General features: G+C 39.0%; 1 protein-coding gene across 1 annotated transcript in view; it reads left to right on the top strand.

Moving 5' to 3' along the window:
* Positions 1–1,691: 1,691 nt before the first annotated feature.
* The window catches only part of LOC115224781 (SH3 domain-binding glutamic acid-rich-like protein 3), a 40,391-nt gene continuing 18,968 nt past the window's right edge, over positions 1,692–23,114 (top strand). The window contains exon 1 of the mRNA XM_029795691.2: positions 1,692–1,906. Coding sequence (XP_029651551.1) covers positions 1,862–1,906 — 45 coding nt within the window. The 5' untranslated portion in view covers positions 1,692–1,861. The remainder of the gene's footprint in view (positions 1,907–23,114) is intronic.

Below are 23,114 nucleotides of genomic sequence, written 5' to 3'. Positions count from 1 at the left end.
AGAGAGAGAGAGACAAATTAGAAGAGAAAGAGATGGGGGTAGGTTAAGTGAAGGATTTTAAGCTTACGATGCCCTTAGCACACAGGCAAACAATGACTGGTTCTCCCTCCTTCCATTGTCTGACAAACCATTCAAATCTTAATGCTGAATGTGAGAAAATAGATTAAGAAATTGCGTTTTCTCACAGACCAAATCCCACAAACTATATTAAAACATAACCTGTTTTTTGTTTTATATTTCATTGTATTTATTTATTTATTCAACATTAAATAACAGTAACCAATTATTTAATTATCATTGTGGTAACGGAAGTAGAAGAAAAAAAACCCGCTAATTCTTAACATTTATTCATTATAAAACTAAACAAACCAAATCTGTTGAATAATTTATCATTCACAACCACGGTAAATCTGGCATGAAATTCAAATGATCCAGTCTCTTCATTGCTTAAACACGTGTTTATATTGTTTAACGGTTGTTAATCCGGCAACTGGAATAAGGTGAGACGGATAAAGGAAAAGCAAAGAGAATGTGTTGGGAAGCAAACAGTAACCTGTTATTAATTTGTGCGGGAGCTGATTATTTGGAAACAACCTTTCACCCCCCTTTCATATCTGTTAGGCTCGTCTGCCACACTCTTGTCCACTTTCTCTCTCTCTCTATGTTTTTCTATATCATCTTTCTCTACCTTGTCTTCCATTTCTCTCTCTCCCTCTCTCTCTCCCTCCTCTCTTTCTATCGTTTTCTTACTTTATCAATTTTCACCCCCTTCCAATAACGCCTTTGCTCTTTCTCTCCACTTTATAATATGTTGCTCTCTTTTTGCTATAGCATCCTTCTCTATCATATCTTCCTCTCACCCACAGGGTCAGTCTGTCTATTTCTATCATCATTTCATCTCCCCCTCTCATCATGCTCACAGTTGATCTCTTTCTCACTCTCTCTACTCCTCTTTCACTCTCTAAGTTATTCTACTCCTTCTCTTCCTTCCATCTTCATGCTTTATCTCTTCTTTGGACAAACGTCATACACTCTCTCTTCTCTTTTGTCTCCTCTTCCCTCCACTTATCTACTTTCTCTCTCTATTCAAAATCTCTCTCTTTCCTTATTCTTCTATCAGTCTTTTTCTTTCACTCTTTCACTCTTGTTCTTTATCTCTGTCTATCGCTTTCACTCACTCAGTTGCCTTACATCTCAATAACACTTTCTCACTCTCCTCCCACCATCTCAGTATCATAAACTACCACCACTACTACTTTCACCAATTTCCTCCTACTCTAATACTATCATTTGTCACCACAACTATATTCTCTACTACTACTACTACTACCACCACCAAACTGTCACCACCCCACCATCATCATACTACTACTACTACTACTACTGCCATCACAACCACTGCTTATCACCGATGCGACTACTATTGCTACTACCACCTCTATCATTACTCTCACTACCACTACCACAACCACTTCTATTCCCACCGCCGTCGCCCTAACCATTTCACATAGAATCACCACCACCACTACTACCACTGTCATTACTACAGCTACTACCACTCTCGTTACTACTCCAACCATCACCACTGTCGTTATCATTACTTTCCCTCCTCCTCCTCCGTGCCAGTTTACCACTCTCACTATCACTTTCTACTACCACTATCCCTCTCTAGTAGTAGTAGTAATAGTTGCAGCTGTAGTAGCAGCAGTAGTAGTAGTAGTGGTGGTAGCAGCCGAGGCTTTGTCGTCGGACGTCAGTCAGTGAGGAGTTATCAGTCCTTCGTTGTGTCACAGCGCACACATTTACCACACACTCACACACATATATACAAACTCTTGATAAATACACACACCGCATCACCATGCCTGTTATACTGTATTCGACATCTGTATCAGGATGTAGAGCGGTAAAGCATTTATTTATTTATTCATTTATTTAATTAATTGTTATGATTCTTTTAAAAAAAAAAAAAAAAAACCAACATTAATTAACATCATTATTATAAAAAATAATCTATTATCCATGAATTCGTTGCTAAAAAGCTTTGTTCAATGTAAACTAAAATGGCAGGGGTTCGATCCCTACCAGTTCAGTTGAGGACCAGCTTTATATATATATATATTTTTTTTTGTTTGTTTGAAATTAATGTTTATAAGGCCTGATATATTATATTATTATTGTTTGTTTGTATTTTAATTATTAAACATTTTATTTTATAATCATTTTAACTCTTTTTTTTTTTGGCTTCGATGGTTTTTGAATTTTTTTTTCTGTATGTGTGGCAAACCAGTTTAATATTTGTTCTATCTCTTTTTGTTTGTTTTTGTTTTTTTTTTATGTTTGCCGCCCCCCCCCCTCTTGTTTCCCCAAATCCCGTCTGCATCTTGTTTGTCTTCCATATCCTTCTAGGATCGATAAAGATAAATTTAGAATCACAGTGTTTGTTTAATAATGATAATAATAATAATAATAATAATCGTTTCAGTTAAAAACCACCACCACCACCACTACTACTACTACTACCATCATTGTCATTATTAACAACATACCATCAACACCACCATTACCATCATCACCATTATCATCATCACCATTACCATCATCACCATTATCATCATCACTATTACCATCATCATCACCAACATCATCATCATCATCACCATTACCATCATCATCATCATCACCATCATCATTACCATCATCAACATTACCATCATCATCATCATTACCATCATTACCATCATCATCATCATCACCATTACCATCATCATCATTATTAAAGGTGGTGGTGGTGGTGGTTGATGGAATTGGTAAACGCCGGGCGATACAAAAAAAAGGGGGGCGAAGTAGATAAAAATGTCTGGCAGTAAATTTTAAAATTAATCGATTCTGCAAAACATTTTGGACCTTTAAAAATGCCAGAATCAATAAAGAGTCGTTGTTTTATGGTTTATTCTTCCTTCTAAGACTACCAACTTTTTTTTTTTGCAATTCTTTCGATATAAAAAAAAGCCTAGACTCGACTAAAATTATCTGTCAAGTGTCGACGTTGATATATATATATATATTAACAGACGACATTCTTCCTTTTTCTCCAAAATTCTATCCCTTAACGCTTCTCTTAGAAACCATTAAATCATTATTATTGAGTTTGCAGAATCGCCAGAGGCATCGGACAAAAGATACCTTGCACGATGATATTTCTTTCGGCTCTTTACGATCTGAGTTCAAATCCTACTCGGGTCGGCTTAACCTGAGAAGCCATCAAGTACTGAAGTAGAATAATATCGATTATCCCCCGCCCCCCCTCTCCAGAAATTGCTGGCCTTGTGCCAAAATTCGAAACCAATATTATTGTTCTTTCTCGTTTGATTTTTTTGTGTATGTACCCCCCTTCACATTTAATGTTAATTTCTTTGCATTGTTCCTCCTCTTCAGTACATGACACTCTGGCAAATAAAAGACATGATAATAGCTATATGATGATGATAATAATAATAATAATTATTATTATTATTGTATAGTTATCGTTATTATGGACCATGATTAGACAGGTAGATTCGCAGGCAAAAATTCTTTGTGCTACTTGTCCCGATTCTACGATCTGGGTTCAAACCCAGCTGAGGTCGTCCAACTTTGCCGTTCGTTCCCCTGGCGGGTCGATAAAATAAAGTACCAGTCAAACGTTGCGGTCGATCGATGTCATCGACTGACCACAGCCTCTCAAAACAAATGGCCTTGTGCCAAAATTAGATTATTATTATTATTATTTTTCTTCTTCCCCTTCGATTTTTCGGTTCATCTCCACCTCACGCATTTTTATGTTAATCTCCACGTAACGTCTCACCTCCACCCTCTTTCGATCGTCGCCTTTGTAGCATATGAAAGGAATAATTATAATAATAGTAATAATAATAAACAACAATTATTATTATTACTATTATTACAGAACCTGAGGAGGGCGATCTTGGGTTTTTAGGTCCACAGAATGCATCAGAATTAGTAGCAGTCAGTTCGAAACCTTACTGTCTTGTTGGTTTGTGTTCGAATTTCGGTTGAGAGCCGGTCGATTTAACCTCTTACGTTTAAACAAGCTACTACCACTATGTAATTGCTGGGTGGGTGTCTTGAAAATCAATTAACGAAGCTAAAAATAAAGATAAAAAAAGTGGGGTGGATGAGGGAAGTTATAAATAAAAAAACTAAATAATCACCCAGCCCCTAAGGAATTATTTAACCAACAGCAAAACAGAAATGTATATATATATATATATATATACACACAGGACTGTAATTAAAATACTGAGTTGAATGTGGAACCGTAGAAACTAGAATAGCCATCATCATGTTTACGATTTACGTCCATTAAAAGAAATCGGCGAATCGGTGGCAGAATTGTTAGCGCGTCGAACAAAATGCTTGACTTTTGTATTTCGGCTGCCGTTACGTTGTGAGTTCAAATTCCGCCGAGGTCGACTTTGCCTTTCATCCTTTCGGGGTCGATAAATTAAGTACCAGTTAAGCACTGGGGTCGATATAATCGACTTAATTACCTATGTCTGTCCTTGTTTGTCCCCCTCTATGTTTAGCCCCTTGTGGGTAATAAAGAAATAGGTATTTTTTCCGGTTGTTTAACTAATGTTCAGAGTTCGAAACCCACTGAGACCAGCTTTGCCTTTCGCCCTTTCGCGGGTCCATAAAAGAGAGTACCATTGAAATATTGGGAGGGGATGTCGAAGTACTGATAATCGACTTGCCCCCACCCTTCAAAATTGATGGCCTTGTGCCATAACCGTCTCCCCGAAAGTGCTGGCTTTGTGCTAAAATGTCAAACAATTATTATTATTATTATTATCATTATTATAATTGTTATTATTATTATTATTAAGGTGGTGGGTTGGCAGAATAGTCGGTAAATTCAAAGCGTTGGTATTCGGGTTTCAAATCTTACCCGGGGTCAGTTTGCCTTTCACCATTTCGAGGATCGATAAACTCAAGTGCGAGTCATGTATACTTGGATCGATGGCATTGACTAACCACACATCTCGAAAACTGTTGGCCTTGTGCCTACATTAGAAGCAGCTATGATTTATTGTGATGATTTCTTGCCATTATTGGGCACCGTGCCAAAGATTTTCGGGTTTGGTGAACACGTCTGAGTCATTGCTACTGAACCAATCCTTGGTCATTAAGTTAGTTTATCGACCTTCGAATGAAGTAATTAAGAGTCGACCTCGGATGGGATTGAACTCTCGACACACGTAAACAAACTGTAACTGAATACCTACAAAAGTAATTTAATCTGCTGCTCAACCTTCTACTTCATCTTTTGATGTCCATTTAGGAAGCGAGCTTGCCAGAACCGTTAGAGCTTCGTATTATTATAATACTTTAACGGCATTTTTTTTTTTTGTCTGGCTTCCTTACGTTCAGAGTTCAAATTCTGCTGAAGTAATTTTGTCTTTAATACTTTCTTGGTCGATAAAATGAACAATGGAGTTGATGTGATCAACTGAAATTATTAGCCCTTGTGTGCTAAATTAATAGCCTTGTGGAGGCTATTTTGAAATAGCAATCGCTACCAGCTGGGAAAGGTAAAGGGCAAGAAATTGAGAGGCTTTAAAAAAAGATTCCTGTGTTTTGTAAAACCGAGATTATGATTCTCAAAGGATTTTTGTCCCCTTAGAATTTCAACCTCTCCCCCCAACCAATTGCATGACATTTCTCTTCCCTATGAGGTAATGATTACAAAGACAGTTCCTTCTTTTATTTATGAATAAGGTGATTTGAAGGGAGTTTGGCTGCCATTTCTGCCAGGTCAAAGCAATTACGTAGTCTACATTCTAATTTCCTTTATTTTGCCACAAATACTTGAAAAAAAAAAAATTCTACCATTCATCACGAGATTTTAAAAAATCACCTAAATTGTAGACATATATATATATATATATATATATATATATATATACTAAGTAATTAAGGGTTTAGCAACGATTTGCCTCACCACACACCGAATTTAGAAATAGCAGTCAAAGAGTTATGGCTATTCTTTCTACATAAAAGGGAGATCCCAGTAAAACCACAGCATATATATATATATATATATATATATATATATACATGTGTGTGTGTGTAGTCCGAACACTAAGTGCCTATGCTTTATGTAAGCATCCCATCCTCATAACAAACACACACACACACTCACAGAGGACCGAAAATGCGAGGACCCATTGTTATATCGTTCTTGTGGCAAATACTATAAAATAAAATAATCCCCATGTGGTTTCTAGACCTGCTAGAAATAGCAGTCAGATTTCCTTCAAAATCGAATCCAACGTTCTTGAAAAGAAAAAGGAACAAAAACCCAAACAAGCATTAGATAATGTAATGTATCCTATATGACCCTCGTATAAAAGGGGTGGTCATGGTTGGACAAACTTAAGTCTGCTCGATCAAAGCTAACCTGAGGTCACAGTTATTGTTATAATTTCATTACTAATTATATTTAGTTTATTAGCAGTAATAAGTAGTAGTAGTAGTAGTAGTGTTAATTTGTTAATTATCATGGTGTGTAAATTGTTGTTTGTAGTAAACAAAAAAAATAGGATAATTATCCTTAAAAAATCATAATTTATTAACCATGTTGTTTCCATTATAATTAATTAGGGCTATTGATAGTAGTAACAGTAGTAATATCTATCTATCTATCTATCTATCTATCTCTATATATATACACACATACACATTCATATGTGTGCGTATATATAATACATATGTATTTATATATGTGTATATGTCTGGGTACATATGTGTATATATAAATATGCGTATATTTATGCATATATATTTGTGTATATATGTGTGTGTGTATATATATATAATATATATATATATGTATATACACAGACGTGTGTGTATATATATATATATATGTATATACACAGACGTGTGTGTATATATATATATATGTATATACACAGACGTGTGTGTATATATATATATATGTATATACACAGACGTGTGTGTGTATATATATGTATATACACAGACGTGTGTGTATATATATATATATATATATGTATATACACAGACGTGTGTGTGTATATATATATATATGTATATACACAGACGTGTGTGTGTATATTATATATATATATATATGTATACACAGACGTGTGTGTGTATATATATATATGTATACACAGACGTGTGTGTGTATATATATATATGTATATACACAGACGTGTGTGTGTATATATATATATGTATATACACAGACGTGTGTGTATATATATATATATATGTATATACACAGACGTGTGTGTGTATATATATATATATGTATACACAGACGTGTGTGTGTGTATGTTTATTATGTGTGTAAAGAAGCGATGTGTCCCGTCCTCCCGTTTCGCAAAAAGTCTGTCGTGTTGTCAGTAAGACAAAAGAGACTCGTTCCATCTTTTCACGTTGACTCATTCAAGTTGCTCTCCTCCTCTTCCTCCTTCTTCTTCTTCTTCTTCTTCGTTGATGAGGTGCTCGCCTCTGTTCTCATGGTGTGTGTACCTACGTCCAGCTCAGATATTGTCTATTATACACACAAATATCATATACACACACACAAACATGATGTATATTTGTGTGTCTGTATATATATCCAGCTTCAGTGGATGTTGGTGTGTGTTTGTGTGTGTGTGTGCAATATGAGTATCAGGTATCAATGTATAAGTAGTGTTTACAAATATATATACTCCCAAAATGAATGCGTATATATATATATATATATATATAATATATATATATATAATTATGTATATAATATTATTATATTAATATTAAATTAGAGATAAAACCACTATTAGGCAAATCATACAATGAAAAACTTAAGCCAATACATAAGATTAATTAATTTATATTGTTTTAAATATATATCAAAATTATTAAAAAAAGATAATTAGTATAACATTACGATCGTTTCATGGCTGTCCAATTCGTAAAAATTCGAGTTATATATATATATACACATTCATTTTTAGAGTATATATATTTGTAAACACTACTTATACATTGATACCTGATACTCATACTGCACACACAAACACACACCAACATCCACTGAAGCTGGATATGTATACACATACATGTATGTATGCATGTATGTATGTATGTATATATTGTCAGTATTCTGTAAGTATCATATATAAACATACATAAGTATAATATATATATATTATGATAGTTTGTTCCTGGTGGGGGAAAAATCGAAGTGCTTAGAAGTCCTTTATGCTTAGAGTATCAACCGTACACGTTGATGTGAAGCCGAATATGCATGCTGCTAGGATAAGGTTTAAAGTACAGTACATCTATATATATATATATATATATAATATATATATTATATATCTATATATATAATGTGTGTGTGTGTATGTACTGATGCGAATGGTTTATGTGTGATACCGTTTGGTTATCTATTAAGCTTGGTTCATTAATTTAATGGGACATAATTAGATCGTGGCCTAAATTCCACGTCCGTCACCTAAACCCCGCACTCTTATGACACAGGCACACACACACACATATTTATATATACCCGGCCAGACCTGTATGAATGTCATTAGATTATGCACACACACACAACCGTTAACTGTATACAATACATAGACACATGAACACACAAAAACGCTCGTGTTCACATTTCCCAAAGTTGTATTGAAAACTTTGGTTTGTACCACAAAATTCAGCCAAAACTATATATATATATATATATGTGTGATTCCCTTTACGGGACTGTCACGTTGAGTTGACAGTATACAACCACTATATATGTGTATTTACAAATTTCTCTTTCAAAATATATGTGTACATGTATGTGTACATGTATGTATATTTGTGTGTGTGTGTGTGTGTGTGTGTGTATATCATCATCATCATCGTTTAGCGTCCGCTTTCCATGCTAGCATGGGTTGGACGATTCAGCTGGGGTCTGGGAAGCCAGAAGGCTGCACCAGGCCTAGTCTGATCTGGCAATGTTTCTACGGCTGGATGCCCTTCCTAACACCAACCACTCCGTGAGTGTAGTGGGTGCTTTTTACGTGCCAGACGAGTCTGGCAAACGTCCACGATCGGATGGTGCTTTTTACGTGCCACCAGCACGGGGGCCAGGCGAGGCTGGCAATGGCCACGATCGGATGGTGCTTTTTACGTGCCACCGGCATGAGGCCAGTCGGGGCAGCGCTGGCAACGGCCACGTTCGGATGGTTCTCTTACGTACCACCGGCACTGGTATCACTGCTACAATTTCCATTGATGTTGATCAATTTCGATTTTCACTTGCCTCAACAGGTCTTCACAAGTAGAGTTTTGTGTCCCAAGAAGGAAAGGTATGCATAAGTGGACTGGCTACATCCCATGTAGAGACCACGGGTTATGGTCTCACTTGTCCTGCCGGGTTATACATATACTTTGTGTGATTATTGAGATTGGCTTGAGAAGCTCAAGTTTTATTCCCACCAATGCTACTCTGAGCACGATATCATTTGTATGATGTAGAAAATATTCCAACAATATTGGCATTGACTTTAAAAGGCTCGGTCCCCTTGCATAAAATTCACGCAAGGCTTGGTCCCCCTTGCAATCTGTCCTTTATAAAAATCATGTTTGCATAACATCATAACATTACAACTGAACTATTTCACCTAAATTGGCCTTGCTCTCTTGAACATCATGTCAGGACACATAAAAGAGGAAAATATCTAACATTCAACAGTTTCTGGATGAATATTTCCAACAAATTCCAGATAAACCCGCTACACCCAGATATATTCCTGCAAACAACAACCCTATACTTGAATGGTCGGTGGTGCCCAAAGAATGAATGTAATATGAACTGTGTCATTAACTGTCTTTTTCTGGTGGTTCTATTAAATTAGTGAAACCCAGAACCCATTCTGTCCAAAACTTATCTAAGCATCTATAGATTTATATATATATAGATGATGATATATATATATATATATATATATATATATATGATACCAGTACCGGTGGCACGTAAGAGAACCATCCGAACGTGGCTGTTGCCAGCGCTGCCCCGACTGGCCTCGTGCCGGTGGCATGTAAAAAGCACCATCCGTTCGTGGCCATTGCCAGCCTCGCCTGGCCCCCGTGCCGGTGGCACGTAAAAAGTACCATCTGATCGTGACCATTTGCCAGACTCGTCTAGCACCTGTGCTGGTGGCACTTAAAAAGCACACACTACACTCACGGAGTAGTTGGCGTTAGGAAGGGCATCCAGCTGTAGAAACATTGCCAGATCAGATTGGAGCCTGGTACGGCATTCTGGCTTCCCAGACCCCAGTTGAACCGTCCAACCCATGCTAGCATGGAAAACGGACGTTAAATGATGATGATATCGTTAAGAGTGTTGTAGTTCGCTTGAAGCATTGTAGTACAGAATTAGAAAAAGAAAACAAAGAAAGATTCTGACAGTTGTTAAAAGCTTTCTTTGTTTTCCTTTCTTTCTTTACTTAAATATATATCATTGTTTTAACATCCATTTTTCTGTGCTTGCAAGGGTCAGATGAAATTCATTAAAGGTATATTTTCTACAGTCAGATGCTCTTCCTGTCACCAACCTTCACCTGTTTCCAAACCAAATATTTCTCTGTGGCCAGACATGTTTTCACAGAAGATTGGAAATGACTAATACTGCTTGTATGATGGCGATGCCTGTTTAGAACAACCACACGATCTTATATCCTTCTTGTCATCGTTTAGCGGCCATCTTCCATGCCAGCATAGGTTGGACTCAGCTCCATGCACCTTAAAAATTTTGCAGGTTTTCTGTAAGAAGTGTATGAAACTTAAGTTACCTGGGACCAAGTCATCATCATCATCATCATCGTTTAATGTCCGCTTTCCATGCTAGCATGGGTTGGACGGTTCGACCGGGGATCTGGGAAGCCAGTAGGCTGCGCCAGACCCAGTCTGATCTGGCAATGTTTCTACGGCTGGATGCCCTTCCTAACGTCAACCACTCCGTGAGTGTAGTGGGTGCATTTTACGTGCCACCTGCACAGGTGGCAGACGAGGCTGGCAAATGGCCACGATCAGATGGCTCTCTTATGTGCCACCAGCACTGGTATCACAGCTGCAATTTCCATTGATGTTGATTGATTTCGATTTTGATTTTCACTTGCCTCAACAGGTCTTCACAAGTAGGGTTTGTGTCACAAGAAGGAAAGATATGCATAAGTGGGCTGGCTACGTCCCAAACTGTTTTAAATAATAATATATGCAACTCCTACTAAATGTATTGAGTGCTTCTTTCTTTTGTTCTCCAACTTTATCTGTCTTATCATAATTTAGCTTCTCAACACCTGGCATAAAGCCACATCCCTCCACCATCAGTGAAGGAAGCTTTTTTTTTGGTCTTGTTAGTTACTTTGCAACCTCATTGGTGCTGGTGCCAGGACAGAAGTACCAAGTACATCCTGTAAAGTGGTTGGGATTAGAAAGCGGATCCAGTTGTAGAAGGAATGCTGTACTATAAAATTAATCTATAGTATCAGGACAAAACATCGTTAATGTACCAGTAAGTTATTAATTAAACTAGATGCCAGCAAAGCATCAATTTATGCAAATAGATTTAATTTATTGAAGCACTTATGAATAACGACTTTATAAACAATGTATCTATGGGCCATTAATTAGGGTAGTTTGTCACTGATGAGGTTCTAATTGAGGGATTAAAACCAGTCTTGCAGATATGTATTTTCTTGTCCATGATGTTACTGTATGGAAGACATGATGTTTACGTGCTGATTGCGATTCTTTGGTCAAACAAGCCAACCCATGCCAGTATGGAAGACCACGATTAGATGATGAGGTTGACAATGTATAGCCAACTCCATGTGCGTAAATAGATGTAAACATCTTGTCTTCCATACAGTAACATCCTGGACAAGAAAATACATATCTGCAAGACTGGTTTTAATCCCTCAATTAGAACCTCATCAGTGACAAACTACCCTGATTAATGGCCCATAGATACATTGTTTATAAAGTCGTTATTCATAAGTGCTTCAATAAATTAAATCTATTTGCATAAATTGATGCTTTGCTGGCTGCTAGTTTAATTAATAACTTACTGGTGCATTAACGATGTTTTGTCCTGATACTATAGATTAATTTTACAGTACAGCGTTCCTTCTATTAACACATCATTGATGCATCAGTAATTTGTAAGGCAAATGAGCTGCCAAGAATGTCAGGAATTTATGCAAATAGATTAATCTGGTTTAATGCAGCACTTATTATTATTAATAAGAAATTTACAAGCAATCTCTCTGTGGACAGTGAAAGAGGCTGCTCGGTCGTTGGTGAGGTCCCAACGGAAGGATCAAAACTAGATCAGCTGATATCTCCTTTTTTCTTGTTCGCGAGCGTATTGTGGAAAAGACAAATTGTTTACATCTGTCTGCATACCACACATACACATATGTGTGTGTGTGCATGTATATACACACACACACACACACACACACACACACACATATATATATATATAAAACAAAACAGGAAGTTGGGAATATATATATATATATGTATCTATCTATATATGTGTATCTATGTGTGTGTGTGTATATATACATATATATATAGATACATATATTTGTGTACCTATGTGTGTGTGTATATATATATATATATATATATACATATATAAAACAAAACAAGAAGTTGGGAAATATATATATATATATATATATATATATATGTATTTGTGTGTGTACATATATGTATGTATATATGTATATATTTGTGTATCTATATGTGTATGTTGAATACACGCACACACATATATACTCATCCACATTACCTATTTATAACCAGGTGAACTGTACCTGTCCACATGGTACATATTTACAGCAAGGTGAACTGTACCTTCCCATGGTACCTATTTATATTTCCCTCTCACATTCCAACCTCAACTCATAGGATTTACTGCCTCTCTCTTTACCATCTCCTACCACTGCTACCTCAGTAATATCTGCTACTCGGAGTTGTCTGCACTTGTGCCCCCTTTAGTGGGAGACTATCTCTCTTTCTCCTTTTTCATCTCTCATCACTCACATCACATTCACCCCACCCCCACCCCCCCCACTCCACAGGCCCTGTGCTAATCACTACATCCAGTGCAATCAAAATGAAATGGCTGTAAACAAGCATTGCCTTTATATAAACAATGTTATTTGTTTCCAATCTTTCTCTGGAAACATGTCTGGCCATGGGGAAATATTGAGGTGAGGGTTGGCATCAGGAAGGGCATCCAGCCATAGAAAATTTGCCTTGATGAACTCTGACTGACCCATGCGAGCATGGAAAAGTAGGCATTAAATGATGATGAATTGGTAAACAATTTCAGCACAATACCAGTAATTACTGAGGGACAGGTGTTTAGTTAATCAATGCCATTGTTCCCTCAGTATGACAGGTACCTAAGGTAACGTTAACTGCAGTGGGATTTTGAACTTGGGACGTAAAAAATGTTGGAAGGAATATGGTGAAACATGATCCAATGCTCTAACGATCCGGATAATTTGGTGCCCCTGGTAATTAATTATGATATATTTTTGTTTCGGTCGTTGGACTGTGGTCATGCTGGGGCACCATATTGAACAATATAGCTGAACAAATTGACCCTGGTACTTAATTTTCTTGATATCTGGTCTTTGAATCATTAGTTACAAGGATGTAAACAAACCAACACTCATATACACATGCATGCACACACACACACACACACACACACACTGATTGTCTTTCACAGAGTTTCTGACCACCAAATTCACTAACGAGGCATCGGTTGACCAGGGCTGTAGTAGATGGTGCTGCACAGTGGAACAGAACCTGGAATCAAGCTTTCTAATGAGCCAAACTCCTAAGTTATGGGAACATAAATGAACCTACACAGGTTATCAGGCAGTGGTGGGGACACACACACACACACACACACAATGCATATGCTTCCATTCATTTTCCACCTGCCAAATTCACCCACAAAGCATTGGACAGTCCAGCGCTATAGTAGACACTTGTCCAAGGCGCCATACGATAGGACTGGACCTGAAACCAAAGTCTCTAACGAGCCCCTCATTAGTTAGCTGATGGCCTGAGTGACAAGAATAATGTCACCAATTTCTCAGTTTCTCAGTTTCCCAGTGTAGAATGCAAACATGAAGTTGGGTGTTTTTTAGTTAATTCTGACTAATTAATGAGGAATGTCAGTTTTTAATTGTTTTCTCTGAGTAATGGCAATACTTAACTTTGGGTTTAAGACAACAATAGTAATAGCACTACTAACTCCACCACCACCTCTGTCTGCTTCTCTCTCACTCTCTCTCTCCCCACCTCATGCTACTACTATGACACCACGACACTGCTGTTACCATCATTAGTACCACTACCACCACCACCACCACCATCATTAGTGTTGACATGACACAACTACCACCGACGCTGCCACTACCACCACTATACTTACACCTACCAACACCATCTCTATCAACATTGCTCTACCAACACCACCACTATCAGCACTACTGCCAACACCACTACACCAACACTGTACCCTACCACCAATATCAGTACCATCACCACACTGCTACCACTTACACTAGTACTATATAAGGCTACCACTGTCAACACTATAACCAACACCACCACCACAATCACACCTCTACTTTCCCAACACCAGTACCGTAAACCACCACAACTATCAACACTACTACCTACACCACCTCAATTGTGTTACTGACACCACAACACTGCTGTTACCATCATTAGTACCACTACCACCACCACCACCATCATCATTAGTGTTGACATGACACAACTACCACTGACGCTGCCACTACCACCACTATACTTACACCTACCAACACCATCTCTATCAACATTGCTCTACCAACGCCACCACTATCAGTACTACTGCCAACACCACTACACCAACACCCGTACCCTACCACCGATATCAGTACCATCACACCTCTACTAACATCACCACACAACAACCACCACCACACCGCTACCACTCTTACACCAGTACTATATAAGACTACCACTATCAACACTATAACCAACACCACCACCACACCTCTACCACTCTTACACCAGTACTATATAAGACTACCACTATCAACACTATAACCAACACCACTACCACACCTCTACCACTCTTACACCAGTACTATATAAGGCTACCACTGTCAACACTATAACCAACACCACCACCACACCTCTACCACTCTTACACCAGTACTATATAAGACTACCACTGTCAACACTATAACCAACACCACCACAACCACCACAATCACACCTCTACTTTCCCAACACCAGTACTGTAAACCACCACAACTATCAACACTACTACCTACACCACCACACAGTGACTATCACTGCTGGCTACTCCACCACTTGTACAACCACCATTACTGCCACTACACCACCACCACCACCACCACCACCACCACTACCACCACCAATGACATTCCTAGTCCCAGTCACTAATCTGTCTGTGTGTCTTTTACGTTTTGTGCTTTTTATCCTCCACCATGATCTGTTGTCATGGACTTCAGTTCCTGCTATCGCCATCGTTTATAATCTTTAGCAATAAACACAGACACACACAGTCTGTCTGCCTCTCTCTTTCTCTCTCTCTCTCTGACAAATTTGTGTGTAACCCCCCCCCCCAGCGACACTACTAAATTCTACTTTACACTTTGGTCAATGTTTACTTTCAGATACTTTAATCCGTTCAGCTGTAAACTTCAGGCACAGGCATGGCTCTGTGGTTTAAGAAACTCGCTTTGCAACAGCACGGTTTTGGGTTCAATCCCACTTGAGTTCAGTCCCACCTTGGGCAAATGTCTTCTGCGGTAGCCTCAGGTTGACCAATGCTTTGTGCATGGACTTGGTAGACAGAGACTGCATGGGAGCCCATTGCATGTATACGTGTGTGTGTGTGTGTGTCTCCCACCATTTGGTAACTGCTGTTGGTTTGTTTCAGTCTCTGTAACTTAGCAGTTCAGCAAAAGAGACCAATACGATATGTACCAGACTTAAAAACAAGTTACGTTAATTTTTTGGTTCAAAAAGCAAAAAGCAAGGCCATGTAGGGGGACATGGAGTTATGTACAGGGAGGGTGTTCATGCAAAGAGTTCAGGCCATTTCTGGTCAAGAGAGTCTTTGAAACGAGCGGTCGTCGGCATGTTCACTATCTCATCCGGCAGCTTATTCCACGGATCCGCAACCCGGACAGAAGAAGCCCCTCTCCTTCGACTAAGATGAAATCATCGCAGATAGAGCTTTTCGGAATGACCCCGCAGCCGACGCTCTGGAGCAGGAGTGAAGAACAGCTCTTTCGAGAGGTTACACTTTCCGCTTACGATGTGAGCGAGAATGAGATCACCACGGTGTTGGCGTTTTTCTAGAGAATAAAGGTCGAGTGTCTTCAGCCTTTCTTCATAAGACAAATGCTTGAGACCAGTACTGGGATTGGTTTGTTCAACTAAAACCCTTCAAAGTGGTGCCCCCAGCATGGCTGGAGCAAATGAAAGATAACATCCTCATCTTCCCATCCTTGTTTAGTTAATCTCATTGTTAGAAATGAAAAATTTACCAAACTGAAAATGAACTTTGAACTCTTTTGACGCCAACCTGCCTAAGAGAGTCCTTGAATTTATGATACAAACTTCCTGTTTTAAATTATCTTAATTAAAACTTTCCTGTCAGAATTTTGTGTTAATTTAAGTTCCAAATACCAGCTTCATAATGGCAAAGTTTTTTAACTAAACTTTGCATTATTTTGAGAATTAATTGAAAACAGACAATGTCATCATCATCGTTTAACGTCTATTTTCCATGCTAGCATGGGTTGGACGGTTCAACTGGGGTCTGGGAAGCCAGGAGGCTGTGCCAGGCCCAGTCTGATCTGGCAGTGTTTCTACAGCTGGATGCCCTTCCTAACGCCAACCACTCCGTGAGTGTAGTGGGTGCTTTTTACGTGCCACCGGCACAGGTGCCAGACGAGGCTGGCAACGGCCAAACAAAATGGTTTAGTCTAAGAAAATGGATCCTCATCCTCCTTTAATGTCCATTTCCTATGGTATGCTCCAGGTTCTAGTCTGATTTGGTTTGGTTTCTTCTGCAGTTGGATTTCTTCTGAATGCCAACTACTTTAACAGTATGTGCTGGGTACTTTTAACATGGCATTTCACTAGCGCCATTACTTCTTACTGGCACAAGTGCTTGCAGGCCAATTCTCTTCACCAGGGGGAGTGGCCTTAACACCTCTACTATGACGGATGGGTCTTCTTGAGTACAGCAAAGTGCCAGGTTTCTCGGTCATTTGTCATCTCATCCTGAGGTTGTCCTTCATCACTGTTCACTTTTCCATCCTTGCATGAATCAGGCAGAATATATTGAGGAAGGTTTTCTATGGCTGGATGCCCTTCATATCACCAAACCACACTTGTTTCCAGGCAAGGTAATATTTCATGATGGCCTGACATGTTTTCACAGAATATTGGAAATGGACTCTGCTTGTATGACAGTGACACTCATTTACGACTCACAGAGGATGTCAAGACAATGAGACACAAACATGCACATTCACATACATACATACATACATAACCTTGGGCAAGTGTCTGTCATTGTAAGCTTTGTCCAGCTAAAGCCTTGTGAGTGAGTTTGGATAATGGAAACTGCAAAAGCTTGTCATGTAAGTGCAGGAGTGGCTGTGTGGTAGGAGTAGCTTGCTTACCAACAGCATGGTTCTGGGTTCAGTCCCACTGCGTGGCACTTTGAGCAAGTGTCTTCTTCTATAGCCTCGGGCCAACCAAAGCCTTGAGTGTGGATTTGGTAGACAGAAACTGAAAGAAGCCCGTCGTTTATATGTATATATAATGTTTCCATCCGTAGAAACATTGCCAGATCAGACTGGGCCTGGTGCAGCCTTCTGGCTTTCCAGACCCCAGTTGAACCATCCAACCCATGCTAGCATGGAAAGCGGATGCTAAATGATGATGATGATGATATATATGTGTGTATGTGTTTGTCCCCCCAACATAGCAAGACAACTGATGCTGGTGTGTTTGCGTCCCCATATTTAGTGGTTCGGCAAAAGAGATCGATAGAATAAGTACTAGGCTTACAAAGAATAAGTCCTGGGGTTGATTTGTTTGACTCAAGGCGGTGCTCCAGCATGGCCGCAGTCAAATGACTGAAACAGGTGAAAGAGTATGTATATGTGTGTAGTGTTCCAGCTTGGCTGCTATCCAGTGACTGAAAAATTATAATTATTTCACTATTTGTTTGATTTGAACTTAAATCCAATGAAAGGAAATGGTAAAAACAATGATGATGATGATGATCATCATCATCATCATTTAGCGTCCGCTTTCCATGCTAGCACGGGTTGGACGGTTCAACTGGGGTCTGGGAAGCCAGAAGGCTGCACCAGGCCCAGTCTGATCTGGCAGTGTTTCTACGGCTGGATGCCCTTCCTAACGCCAACCACTCCGTGAGGGTAGTGGGTGCTTTTTACGTGCCACCGGCACAGGTGCTAGACGGGGCTGGCAAACGGCCACGGTCGGATGGTGCTTTTTACGTGCCACCGGTATAGAGGCCAAATGATGATAATAATAATAACAATAATAATGATGATGATTGTTTTATTGCCCACAAGGGCCAAACACAAAATAGGGACAATAGAAGGTACAAGTGGAGTTTGGAACAATGTCAAGTATACAATAAATAACAATTAACAATAAAATCAAATAATAAAAATTCCCCGAAAGCGGGAGTTCCTTACAGGGACAACCAAGGAATCCCGCACATTCTGGTTACCCCAAGCGCCAGGTGCACCTCAGTAGGCACCTCTCTCCTCAACTCCTCCGATTTACAAGCGAATGTTCAGAGTAAGCCCATTCACATGGCCATCCTTGCCGCGTTCACCTACCTTTCGACAAAAATACTGGTGAATGGGTGGTGGGGGAGAACTTCCCACTTCACCCTCACTTCCCTTTTCAAGTTGATGAGGGCTTGGCCAAAGAGGAAAGGCTCTGTCTGCAGTCCTTTCAGTCTCGTCCACCACACTACCACCTTCGCCATAGCCACCAGACAGAGGGAAACTGCTTTTCCTTCCTGGTCAAATGAAGGCGGCGGGGCGATCTTCCTGATGGACTCAGCTGATAAGCGGATCTGTCCTACATGTGCCAACAGCTGTTCAACAAAGCTCCGCAAGTCAGTAATGCCCAGACACTTGACGAGTACATGCAAGACCTAAGCCTTTCTATTATAGGCACAAGGCTTAATAATAATAATAATAAACTATAAACAAATAAGTACTTGTTTTGTGAGGTGTGGAGGTAGAGAAAGAGATTCTGAAAATGGAGAGGAAGAAGGAAATAAGTCTTTCTATCTCTTTCTCTCTCTCTCTTTATCCCCCTCTCTCTCTTTGTCCCCCCTCTCTCTCTCATTTCAACTGTCTACATCACCATCAAGCCTTAACTTATACTTAATTCTTTAACTACCACATCACATTATACAATGTGTGTGTGTGTGTGTATATATATATATATATATATTATATATATATATATATATATATAGATTGTAGTCTGGTTTACCAGACCTCAGTCAAATCGTCCAACCCATGCTTGCATGGAAAGTGGACTTTAAATGATGATGATGATATATATATATATATATATACTAAGTAATTAAGGGTTTAGCAACGATTTGCCTCACCACACACCGAGTTTAGAAATAGCAGTCAAAGAGTTATAGCTATTCCTTCTACTAAAAGAGTTATAGCTCCTCGAATGGGGCTTTTACATGCCGAAATCTACTTGGTGAAATTAATGATTATTCCAAATTAATTGATTTCACCCTATATTATTACTGATATATATATATATATATAAGAGAGAGAGAGAGAAAGATTGTTTCAAGTGATGTACAGATTTTATATATTAAGAAAACGGTGGTAGTCAGAATTTTGGATAATTATTCATTAGTGCTTTCATTTCATTCATGAAGACTCCTCAGTTAATAAGTGTTACAGAAAATTTCTTTGCCTTTTATACAAAAGTGGAAGAGGATGTGTTTTTGTTTTGTTATTTGTATGTGTGTATATAGAAAAAAGAGGAAAGATGGGAGGAGAAGAGAGAGAAGGAAGAAAGAAAGAAAAACAACCTGAAATTTGAAACTTGTATCTATAGATTTGTGTATGTGTGTTGAGTGTCTTGTGTACATTTTGATAGAAATCTTATCAAAGAGGAAATATTCAGAGCATTTGAATTTGTCGAATGTTTGTGTATACATTAAAACATACAAAAGTACCCCACGTTCCACATGCCATATATTGTACTTAGCCATAACCTGCTAAAAATAGCAGCCAAAGCTTTCCTTGAAGCCTACCCTATCTTCTTGGAAAAAAAGGACATATTTGGATAATGTGATTGTAGACATACTACGCCTTTAAAAAGATGGGATGGTCATGCTTGTGTGGTTAAGAAGTTCACTTTTCAATCATGTGGATCCAGGTTCAGTCCCACTGCATGGCACCTTGGGACAACCGATGCCTTGTGAGTGAATTTGGTCGATGGAAATTGTGTAGAAGCTTGTTGTGTGTGTGTGCGTGCGTGTGTTTCTGTCTTTTTTCCCTCCACCCACTACCTGTCAACCAGTGTTGGTTTATTTATGTCACTGTAACTTAGTAATTCAACAAACAGATCAACAGAATATGTACCAGACTTTAAAAAATTAAAACTGGGGGGGTGATATGTTTCACTATAAAGAACTCTTTAACCTTTTCATTACCAACCCGGCTGAAACTGCCTCTGGCTCTGAGTACAAAAGTCTTTTCATAAGTTCTGAATTAAAATCTTCTACCAAACCTTAGTCACAATTTATGTTCCTAATACTAGCTGAATGATTACTAAGTTATTTTACTAAATTCTTTGTTATATTTAAAATTCATTGAAAGAAACACAGCATCTTGAAATAAATACAGTAACGAAAGGGTTAAGGTGGCACTAAGTTATGATTGCAGCCCTTTGGCTCAAACTATTATTAAGCCTTTAACTGCAAAATTAAATTTCTTAGTTATTCCGGTATTGATGTTAAATATCTAAATAGAATCGGTATTTTCTGCAAGTCATGTTGTCTCAGCAAACTCGAGTGGCTGTGTGGTAAGTAGCTTGCTTACCAACCACATGGTTCCGGGTTCAGTCCCAATGTATAGCACCTTAGGCAAGCGTCTTCTGCTATAGCCTCGGGCCGACCAAAGCCTTGTGAGTGGATTTGGTAGACGGAAACTGAAAGAAGCCTGTCGTATATATATATATATATATATATTCAGCAAAAACAATTAAGATTCAAGTGAGTTCCAATGAATTCACATGAATGCGGTACTTAACTTAGATGCACCAGAAATCTATATGGTATTAACCCTAAAACAATGTGGGGTGATTATAAACAAGAAAAAAAGCAACAAGAATGGATTATATATATATATATATATATTTGTGTGTGTGTGTCTGTGTTTGTCCCGCCAACATCGCTTGACAACCGATGCTGGTGTGTTTACGTCCCTGTAACTTAGCAGTTCAGCAAAAGGGACTGGTAGAATAAGTACTAGACTTACAAAGAATAAGTCCTGGGGTCGATTTGTTAGACTAAATGTGGTACTCCAGCATGGCCACAGTCAAATGACTGAAACAAGTAAGAGTATATCACAGCAGAAAATAGCTTCCAACATGACATTCCTCAACCAGAAATAGACTACTGTATAAAACTGCCTTCTGTGGTTTAGGGAAATGAAATTTTGGATGGATGTATCTGATTTCTGCCATAAAAATGTCAACCCTTAAACTACAGAATTAAATTTCCTGGTTGTTTCAGTAATGGTGTTAAATATCTAGATAGAATCGGTATTTTCTGCCAGTCATGTTGTCTCAGCAAACTTGATATCTCACCACAAAAAATAGTTTCAAACATGACATTCTTCGACAGGAGATAGATTGGTTCATAAAATTGCTTTCTGTAGTGAAAGAGTTAAAAGATATGTACGTATGTAGATAGGTAGGTAGGTATGTATGTGTATGTATGTATGTATGTATGTAGGCACAGGATTGGCTGTGTGATAAGTAGCTTGCTTACCAACCACATGGTTCCGGGTTCAGTCCCAGTGCGTGGCACCTTGGGCAAGTGTCTTCTACTATAGTCTCGGGCCAACCAAAGCCTTGTGAGTGGATTTGGTAGACGGAAATTGAAAAGAAGCCCATCGTGTATATATATATATATATATGTTTGTGTGTCTGTATTTGTCCCCCCAACATCACTTGACAACTGATGCTGGTGTGTTTACTTCCCCATCACTTAGCGGTTCAGCAAGAGAGACTGATAGAATAAGTACTAGGCTTACAAAGAATAAGTCCTGGAGTCGATTTGCTCGTCTAAAGGCGGTGCTCCAGCAGGGCCGCAGTCAAAAGAATAGAAGAATAGAAGAATGTATATGCATGTGGGTGTGTGTTTGTGTCTCTTTGTCTTGATATCATTTGATCATCATCATCATCATCATCGTTTAGCGTCCGCTTTCCATGCTAGCATGGGTTGGACGGTTCAACTGGGGTCTGGGAAACCAGAAGGTTGCACCATGCCCAGTCTGATCTGGCAATGTTTCTACGGCTGGATGCCCTTCCTAACGCCAACAACTCCATGAGTGTAGTGGGTGCTTTTTACGTGCCACCGGCACAGGTGCCAGACGAGACTGGCAAACGGCCACGATCGGATAGTGCTTTTTACGTGCCACCGGCGAGGCTGGCAAACGGCCACGATCGGATGGTGCTTTTTACGTGCCACCGGCACGGAGGCCAGGCGAGGCTGGCAACGGCCACGATCGGATGGTGCTTTGTACTTGCCTCTGGCACGGAAGCCAGTCGGGGCGGCGCTGGCAACGGCCACGTTCGGATGGTTCTCTTGATAGGTGTAAATATTCCATCGCTGTTGTACATCATTCTGCACGAACACAGCTGGC

Source organism: Octopus sinensis, linkage group LG26 (assembly GCF_006345805.1).
Source record: "Octopus sinensis linkage group LG26, ASM634580v1, whole genome shotgun sequence".
Taxonomy (NCBI): domain Eukaryota; kingdom Metazoa; phylum Mollusca; class Cephalopoda; order Octopoda; family Octopodidae; genus Octopus; species Octopus sinensis.
This window is presented reverse-complemented; position numbering and strand designations above follow the sequence as displayed.